This window comes from Echinops telfairi, unplaced genomic scaffold, assembly GCF_000313985.2.
Source record: "Echinops telfairi isolate 266 unplaced genomic scaffold, ASM31398v2 ScPeMD7_7420;HRSCAF=8458, whole genome shotgun sequence".
Lineage (NCBI taxonomy): Eukaryota > Metazoa > Chordata > Mammalia > Afrosoricida > Tenrecidae > Echinops > Echinops telfairi.
Genome location: NW_022111320.1, coordinates 24,934,226 through 24,943,332, shown reverse-complemented (window position 1 = coordinate 24,943,332; position 9,107 = coordinate 24,934,226). Strand labels below are relative to the sequence as shown.

The following is a 9,107-nucleotide window of genomic DNA, read 5'->3' as shown; positions in this document are numbered from 1 at the left end:
GCTGGAAAAAGTTCTACCAGGTCTGGGAATACAAACCAAGTATGCAAAGTATTGACAGCTACTTCTTGGACACAGGTTTTATTTCTGTTAACAAAGAACAATCCACCCAGTAAGGCCTTTGGACCACCAAATGACATCCCCCCCCAAAAAAAGAAAACTAAGATTTAAAAATAAGAGTTTATGAAAACTAATTTCATCAAGCTCAGGGCTTTGATGAGAATGATCAAAGTCATAAACTCGTGAAACAAGTGCCGTATCAGGTTGAGTCAGCTCCCCCCCTCTCCATTGAGGCAGGGCTGGGTCTGCTCAACTCAGGTCCTCCCCAACCCCAACCCAAAATGACGGCCCACAAGTCAATTCCAACTCATATAGACCCCGGATACGGTTTTCAAAGCTGTAGATCCTGGCAGGATCAGAGCTGCTGGTGGGTTTCACCCACCGAGCATGCAGTGTATAGACCCAGACCTACCTGCCAGCACAGCGGGGTCTCCCTATCAAATCTACCTAGTCTGGGGAAACCCAACACAAAAGACAACAGAAAAGCTGGTAAAAACGATCCAACCAATTGGGTCGAACCACTGAAAAAGAATATTTGGAAGAGCAGGCTTCCAGAGAGGCAGAGAGGGGTGGGGGGCAGCATGTGGCGCATGGAGACAGGGGCCCTGGAGCCAAGGAAGTGGAGTGCAGGTCCACCAATTTGGGTAAGGCACTCCACCTCACCTACAATCTTATCTGCAAAGTGTGCTAAATGAAAAGCTCGCCAAGCCCCTTCCCTGGCCCCTTCTCTCCAGAACATTCCTGCCTGTAGGGAAATAGACACAAGGGAGAGAGGTGAGGAAACCACCAGAATCTCAACTCAGGAACACATTTTCCATCCTGACCGTATGCCCAGCTATCAAATACCCAGGCTTCAGAGAACAAGGAGAAGTAGTGTCCAAGCTCCCTTGGCTACCCCATCACCACCAGGAGGATGAGGAATATATAGACTCTCCCTTGGGCCAGGCAGGGCACACACAAGGAGACATGGCCACAGGCAGAGCAGAGCAAACTCCAGCAGCAGCTGCATCAATAAATCCAGGTGGCAGCTGCCCACTCACATTCCCCAGATTGACTCCTCTGACATTCTCTGGGCACCTGTGTCTAAGACTCACAGGGAACCCTTCCTCAGAAAGCCCAGAGGTAACAATTGAAAAGGAACATTGGAGCACGTACTGTGTGCCCTGAGCTACCTGCAACTCAAGCACCATCTCTTAGTACCCTCTCGAGGAAACCATTTTCATGGAGATACAACTGAGCCCATGTCGCAGTTCAGGAAAACTGAGGCGCATCAAGGTCAAGTCACTTGCCCAATGCTGCCTGACCCAAGAGTGATAAGGATCCGTCTCTGCCCTCAAAGCAGGTGTCTTTGTTCCCTGTTGGCGATTCTCCATCAAAGGAAATTAGCTGGGGGCGGCGAGGTGACCCGATCGAAGGCCAGATCTTGAGGAATTAGGTAGGTGGCGTGGAAGCTGCCCAACAGGAAAGGCAATCCCAGCATGCCACAAACATGAGGAAAGCCGTGTGTGAGACCCGAAGCCGCCCACTCCCATCCACGCCTTGCCTTCCCCCTTCTCTCAAGCGCTCAGACACAAACCTGGGGACAGGGTTCCAAATCTAACAGACTCCCCGAACGGAAATGAGCCAACTCCCTCCCCAGGCACGATTCCGTGCAGTTACAGGTAAGGTGAAATCATTTGGAAAAAACATGCCATGCTAGAGGGTCTTGACGGTGCCCTGGTTCATCCTACGTGTCCCTGGACAGATACAGCTACGGAAACCTCCTGGTGGAAAGAACTTTTATTGAGAGGTAGAGGGTCCAGTTTCCGGCATCGAATCACCTCCTTAACTTGTCCCTCTGCCAACACCCTTCCTCTCTCTGCCTGAGGGTCTTCGCTTCCCAAGGGGGAAAAGCAGCCTGTTTCCAACTGTGTTACCCAAGGGTTGTATAAAACAAGAGGAGGGAGGAAAGCCAGCCCCCCCCCCCACCCAAAGATTGTTACCACCAACACCACCACGCTGCTCATAGTTCTGTCTACTTCCCCCACCCACAAAGGTCCAGGAGCACAGCCCGAGAAACAGCCACACTCGGAGGCTTGAATGCACAGGGTGTGGGTTTTGCTGATAGTCTCAATGTTGGCGGCTCTGATAGGGATGACGGGGAAAGAGAAACCAGTCTTCCGCAGAAGACACAGGGGGCCTCCATCTTGCCTGCTCTCCCAAATTTCCTAGCAACGCGGCTTCCTCCCAAGCGAATTTCTAGATCCGTGATTCCAGAAGCCTGCCCTGGTCCTAGAGATGATTTAAAACAACAAGCAGAAGCCATGCCTGCAGCTTCCCCACTCCACTTGGAGAGCAATCCCAAGATTCCATTCTTCTCTGGGAACTCTGCATGGGAGGAGCGTCCCACCCCATACTCTCCGGAAATACCCGCTCTTACATAGGTGACCACAATGGCCAATCAACTGGCCATCTAAAGAGTTAACCTGAACTTGTCAGGCTGTTCCATGACGGATGATTGTTCAGGACAGGCTTGTGACCAAGGGTATGTTGGCAGGACTGGGCAGGAGAGGAGATCAAGCTGGGAAACCACTGGGCAGTGGGGAAGAGAGGGCCAAGGGCAAGGGCAGGGCTGTGCTCAGGGAGCCCTCAGGATGAGCTCCGTAATCTCCGCCCGGCTACCCAACCTCATTGGAATCCCATAGTAAGCCGTGCCCGGGCTGACATAGACAAATGTTGTCTGGGCCACGCGGTAGAGACCAGCAAAGAAAGGGTTCAGGAGATAGGCTGCCACGTTCAAGGGGAAGATTTGCCCAGCGTGGGTGTGCCCTGAAAGGATCAGATTAATTTCTGGCCGTTCCTGGAGGGCTCTCTTGGCAGCCAGGGGCTGGTGAGCGAGCAAGATGGTGGCGTGGTCTGGGCTGCAGCCCTCCAGGGCCTTGATGAGATCCATGCCGTGGCCAGAGTAGTGCAAGATATCCGCTTCAATGTCATCCACGCCAGCCAAGCAGATCCAGGCTCCATCTTCACCACCACCGCGCTGGGCCCCTGCTGCAGCTATTTTCACATTGTCATTGTGCAGGGGCCGCACGTGCAGGGATTCCAGCAGCGTGAACCAGTTGCTGACGTCTGATGTGTAATACTCATGATTTCCAGTGACGAAGTAGGTCCCGAGGCGGGAGCGAAGCTGGCCCAAGGGGGCAACGGCTGTCCGCAGGATCGACGCCTCCGAATCGGACAGGTCACCCACGATCACTGTGATATCGGGTTCCAGTTTATTCACCATCTTGACGAACAGCTCCATCTTAGTCCTCCCTACCGTGGGGCCCAAGTGGATGTCCGAGAGGAGGGCGATCTTGAGGTTGTCCATGGAGGGAGGCAGCTGGTGGATGGGCACCTCCACTGTTTTCACGACTGGAGGCTGGGCAGCATTCAGAAGCCCAACCACACTGAGCACAGCAGTCACCACCACTGCCAGGGCAGGCCGGAGGGCCAGTTTCCTGGTCTTGTCCAGGCTGCCCACAACCCTGCCACTGCGCCAGGCCAAGAGCTGGCAGACCTGCTCTGTGCCACTGAGGATACAGAGGAAGAAGACCATGATGATGTAAGCCCCCAGACAGGAGTAGGCTGCCAAGGAGAAGAGATAGGGTTCTTCTGCCACCAGAAAGAGCATTGTGAAGGAACTGGAGTGGGCCAGGCCGAGAAACACCACCACAGCCATCTTCCAAAGCCAAAACCAGGCCGACACTGCAGCTGGGGAGGGGCCGAGGTTGCTCACGGTGCTACGCCAGATGTACAGGGAGCCGATGAGCATGAGCGAGTTGACGAACAAGGCAAGCTGCAGGCGGAACACCCACCTCCAGGACCTGAGCTCCAGGCTCCCTGCCAGGTAGGTGCGGGAGACGATCATGGACATGAAGACAGTACCAGCAGCCAGGGCGGCCTTCACACCCAGGGGCAGCTGCCTGAAGGTCACCATTTTCTCAGCTCCTAGGAGGGTCCCCCACCAGTTCTGTGCAGGTGGGCTCTGGAAGGTGAGTTCTTTAGACAGGACAGTGGCCAAGAAGAGGTTTCCAGGTCAACTCCGCCTGTAACCAGGAACCAGCATCAGCTTTGTGGGATACTAGAGAGTCCTTGTCCCCATTCAAAACCTCAAGGTCTTTCCAGCCCACCTAGATCCAAGCAGCTCAAATACCAGTGAGTTGCAAATTACTACCCAAACACATACACTCAAGATTGCGATAGCATAGCTGATGGTTCATTTTCTTACCTACAGTGTTCTCTGTTTTTGTTTTGCCACAAGGCCGGGCAGCTCCATCACAAATAATTGCTCAAACCAGACTCGTGACTAAGGGCACGTTCTCAAAGTGTGCTCCAGGGGACCCCTAGACATGCCCTTGGGCCAGGGGCCCCCTGGACATGCCCTCTTTAGGGAGTTAGGGGAGTGGAAAGGTCATGAAGTTAAAACTGCTTCCAAATAAGGCTGGGCCATTGCTTCCTTTCCCGTCTCGTGTCCTGGGTGAACAGTAGCGTTTCCAGAAGCTCCCTGACACTCGATACGGCAACAGACTGAAGGCAGAGTTCTGCTGCCCTAGGAGTTAAGGCAATTTGTGAAAACGTAAAACGATGCTGCTCTCCACCCAAGTCTGGTAGAAAACATTGTTATTTTAATAAAAGTGCTACTACGGTGAACATATAATGGACTTACTATTTTTTAAACAAATGAGCAGATTTTTTTTTAAGTTCTCAGTTTTCATTTTCTATATGGTTTAAGTTGGAGATACGCTGGTCCAAATAAATGTAATCAAGGAAATAAGACAAAGCTAGCCCAGACCCACAAACCCCCTCTCTTCAGCTCATGAGGAACACCTAGACCCACAAGATATGAGCCTTCCAGTGGGGCAGCCAGCCTATCTGTGTGGGCTTTTGGGGTCGTGGGAGGGCAGCCACAGGGCACCCCCCTGCTGAATGCTGGTGTACAAATGACCATGCAACCATCCCCCAGGTGGCCGCCCTGTGGACCAGCCCTGACCTCCCATCTTATCCTTCCGCTCCCTCTCTGCTCCACCGCATATAGGCCTTTCTCCGCCTACCCTGCCACTGTTCCTGTGAACTTTGTCCCCCAACCCCACCCTCACTAGCCTTCACCTCCAAGCCCAGGAGTCCTCCAACCCTCTCAGACAAGATCCCTAAACCATTCAGTCCAAACCCAAACCCCTGCCCTGGAGTCAATCTCAGAAGCAGATTGTCTTATTTTGCTCCTCTGGAGCAGCAGGTTGGTTCAAACCACTGGCCTTTTGTGGTGAACAGCACTTTAGCCACTGCGCCTACAACAAGACGCCTGCCTCTAAACACTCAACACCTAATTGCCATCAGTCCAACTCCACCCAAGGTCACACTCCAGGGCAGGGTCGAACTGCCCCGTGGGTTTCTAAGGCTGCAAACCTTGACAGGAGTAGAAAGCCTCGTTTTCTTTCTTTCTCCTGCAGAGAAGAAGCAAGAGCGTATCACTGGAAGTAACCGTTTCCCCAAATGAAAACTTTTTGAGAGCTGTTTCCCAAAGGTTTAAGCTTTGTAACCACGGTTTTAGTTTGATGGACGGCTTTTTCTCTGCCCTGGGGGCATTACTGAAAAAGCTTTCCTCCAAGGTTATTAAGGGGCTTCCTCCTCCGCCACCTACTAAAACACATGCCAGACTCCACGCACCAGCACCTGCAGGCGCCCCAGGAGGTTTGCTGAACAGGTAGCTGCTTCACTACCCGCCTCCCCACTCCCGGGTTGGGATCTGACCTCCAGGCCGCGGTGCAGAGGCCACCCTCGGCCCTGCTGGAACAGCCGGCCCCTGACAGCAAGGAAGAGTGTCCTCAGGGGCCTTTCCAGCCAAAGTGCGCGCCCGGAGCTGCACCTCGCCTGGGCAAACTTCGGCCTGCACGCACCCTTCTGCCCACCCTCCACCTGGACCGCCAACCCCCAAAAGAAAGGCACGCGAAAGGGACGAGAGATCCCCGTAACAAAGCAGGTGGGGGGAACCACCAACAGGGGAACGCCTGAGAGGGCGCGCATCCTCGAAGAAAACGAACTCGGGGCTCCCATTGCGGGGTGCGGGGGGGAGCCTCTCTTGACCCCAGTTTTCCCCTTCCGGAGCGCCCCGCGGAGAACGAATTGCACCCGGGAGGGCGCCCCAACTTGGAACCCCCTACCCCCAAACTTCAAGTCCGGCAAGGTTTGGGGCGCACCTTATTTCAGCCCCCAGTTTCCGGGATTGGCAATGGATCCGAACGAAAGGACGAGCGAGGCGGAACCCAGCACACGCGCGACGGAGGAGGCGCGCCCCGCCCGGCCGGCGCACCCCAGATGGGAGGTCCGGTGTTCCGCGTGCGCGCCAGGTGCCCGCCTGCCTGCCGGAGTGCCTTTCAGGGTCCCCTGCTCCCGGCCCCGCGACCCCGGCTGGCCAGCCCCAGCTCGGCTCCCGGCAGCAAGTCCCCGGTCCGTGGACCAGGCGCGCGGGGCCCGCGGACTTACATGCAAGCCGTGCGCCGGGCCCGCCAGCAGCGGCCCCAGCAGCGGCCCCAGCAGCAGAGAGACGGTGGGAAGCCGAAGCCGCAGCATGATCGCCCGCCGACCTTGGGATCTGCAGTGGGCGCCGGGGCCAGCCGCTCGGTGTCAGCTGACCGGGGACCGGGCCCTGCAGGCCGCTCAGCGCTCGCTCCGCCCAGCGCCCCGCCCTCGAGAGCGGAGCGACAGGAGTGGGCGAGCGAGCAGGGGACTGGGACGGGGGCGGGCTGGGCGAGCCTTGGGCCACCAAGGGCCCCGTGACTGCACGACAAGAACTGGATCTTGCTGGCATCTGCCAGATGGGAGGAATCCTTTGAAATAATGAGCACTGCAAAGGCCCTGTCTGAACAGCTTGATAACCAAGTTGGAGGGGGCTTCGTGGCCCCCTGGGTGTCTTGAGAGGCCGCACTAGAGAAATGAGCGCAGCCGAAGTCGAAGAGGCCTAGCTGGAGTCCTAGCCCTGCACGGGAACCTCTCCGGGAAACCCTCAGCCAGGGGTTCACACAGTGCCCACCAACTGTGCCAGCAGGACCTGGCGCTTGCTAAATTATAAATGTGGTACCCTGCCCCAGAAACTGCATTCAAAAACAACAAACAAACAAACAAACAAAAAAAGCACCCTGTGACTGAAAGCAAAACCACACCGGTTTCAGGTGAACCAGACTCATAGTGACCCTACGGACAACACAGAACTGCCCCAGAGGGTTTCCAGCGCTGTGATCTTTAGCAGCAGACCCTCCAGCAGGGCTGGGTTGGGACCTTCTACCTTCTGGTTGAAAAGGTCAGCAACCAGTGCTTATGCGCTTCTCCAGATGGGTCCCAGCAAGCAGTCTTTTGAGCTGCTGCTTCAAACCCTTGAGGTTATGCTGGTGCCCGTTAAAGCTGGAGGCCCGCTGCTTTAGACAGCTGCTCATTTTCCAGGTGTGGTTCAAGCGACAAAATGACCCCCCTGCCAGCCCCCGAAGTGCCAACGGCTGCAGAATGCTTGTTTCAAGTTGAGGGGAGCCAGCGAACACTTTCCACCTTTCCATTTCACGCTTTATCCTTTCAACATCCCTGTGCACCGACCGGCCTGCAAATGCGGATATAACACGATTTTCCATATTTACAGCCGAAAGAACAAACGGAGGCTTGTCCAGGGCCTCTGGTTACCACTGGAGCAGCGTCTGAAGTTTAAACCGAGCTTGTTCCTGGCTAGTTTCCTGCACCCTCTGCAAAGCCTCCCTTCCAGTCATTCCATACATCTTGGTTTTAAAAGAAATTGCCAGGGAAGAACCTTTAGAGAGATCAACTTTTATATAGGAGGCGCTTGATGAAGTTTGTGGGGAAATGGAATTAAATGATAAGAAACATTTCCCACCAACTTTTTGAAGCCTCCTCATCTATATATGTAGGTATGGCATTTAAAAAAAAACAAAACCTCAAACTCATTGCTATCAAGTCAATTTCTACTCATAAGAACCCCTTAGGACAAAGTAGAACTGCCCATGGGTTTCCCAGACTGTAACGCTTTACAGAAGCACAAAGCCTCATGTGCAGAGCATCCAGTGGTTTCGAACTGCTGGCTTTGGGGTTAGCAGCCTAAGGTGTAACCCTCTCTATCGTCTATATCCTGATATCCCTGGATTACAATGTCTGAAAATATCTACATCCATGGTCCACAAAGGGTTTTTCTCGTTGTTTTTAAAGGAAAAACAGCTCTCCTTTTGTTCTCTCCCCACCCCCACACTTAGGGTTTTAAACACCTCAAACCCAGACTCTTGCCACATTGGATCATGAGTAGAATCACAGGCAGGTGAGGCACCTCTGAGTACAAGGCTCTGGGTATAGGCTCTTAGGCTTTGTCCAGTGGGTAGTTGGGGCAGGAGAGGGAGGGGTGCTACAGGGTGTGCCCAGGCTACTCCTGCTGCTTGGGCTGGTAGAACGGTGTCTGGACCCAGCAAGCACACTTCCTGTCCAAGCACACTTTCCCTGCTCTGGTCTCTGGAAGCTACTTCCACCACCTCCCTACTTCACCCAGCCTCTACCAACAATAGCAGTAGCAGAGGCCACAGGACAACTGGAAGAAGGTTTCCATCAAGTTTTAATATGAGTTTGCACAATATCCAAATCGCATAATGTCCTATTTCACAGAATATGCATGGTACACAAGGAGCAGTGCACATGCAGGCAGTCCCCAGATTCAGAAGGAATTTCATTCCTATATAGGTTGTTAAGTCAATTTCTTAGGTAAATCAAAACAGGTATGGTTTGTATCTAAAGTCAGTTAGTCAACAATTAGTTCTTATGACATGACTCTCCTTGATACATACCCTCATGAAGAGATCACTTTTTTTTCCTGCTATACCAAAGTGTAGTAAGGAAACCACATGGTTTCCTCAGTAAGAATAGTCCCTGGGCCTCCACTCAAGTACTCCCTCAATGCAAGAATTCTTTCTTCTATTAAATTGGCATTCTATGATGCTCACCTTCCCGACACAACTGCTGAAGACAAAGCAGGTGAATAAGCAAATGTG

The 9,107-nt window shown here is 53.7% G+C and overlaps 2 protein-coding genes across 2 annotated transcripts in view; both read right to left on the bottom strand.

Moving 5' to 3' along the window:
- The window catches only part of GLB1 (galactosidase beta 1), a 102,872-nt gene extending 96,193 nt beyond the window's left edge, over window positions 1–6,679 (bottom strand). Inside the window, exon 1 of the mRNA XM_045297677.1 lies at window positions 6,559–6,679. Coding sequence (XP_045153612.1) covers window positions 6,559–6,645 — 87 coding nt within the window. The 5' untranslated portion in view covers window positions 6,646–6,679. The remainder of the gene's footprint in view (window positions 1–6,558) is intronic.
- On the bottom strand, window positions 2,026–6,632 carry TMPPE (transmembrane protein with metallophosphoesterase domain). The gene is made up of 2 exons (XM_004704052.2): window positions 6,559–6,632; window positions 2,026–4,124 (listed from the first exon to the last, which is right to left on the bottom strand). Exon 2 carries the CDS (start codon window positions 4,013–4,015, stop codon window positions 2,675–2,677), a length of 1,341 nt encoding a protein of 446 aa, XP_004704109.1. The 5' UTR covers window positions 4,016–4,124; window positions 6,559–6,632; the 3' UTR covers window positions 2,026–2,674.
- Window positions 6,680–9,107: the final 2,428 nt, after the last annotated feature.

Excerpts from the sequence above, each read along its gene's own strand:
- TMPPE (XM_004704052.2), bottom strand. The coding sequence starts at position 4,015 with ATGGTGACCTTCAGGCAGCTGCCCCTGGGTGTGAAGGCCGCCCTGGCT.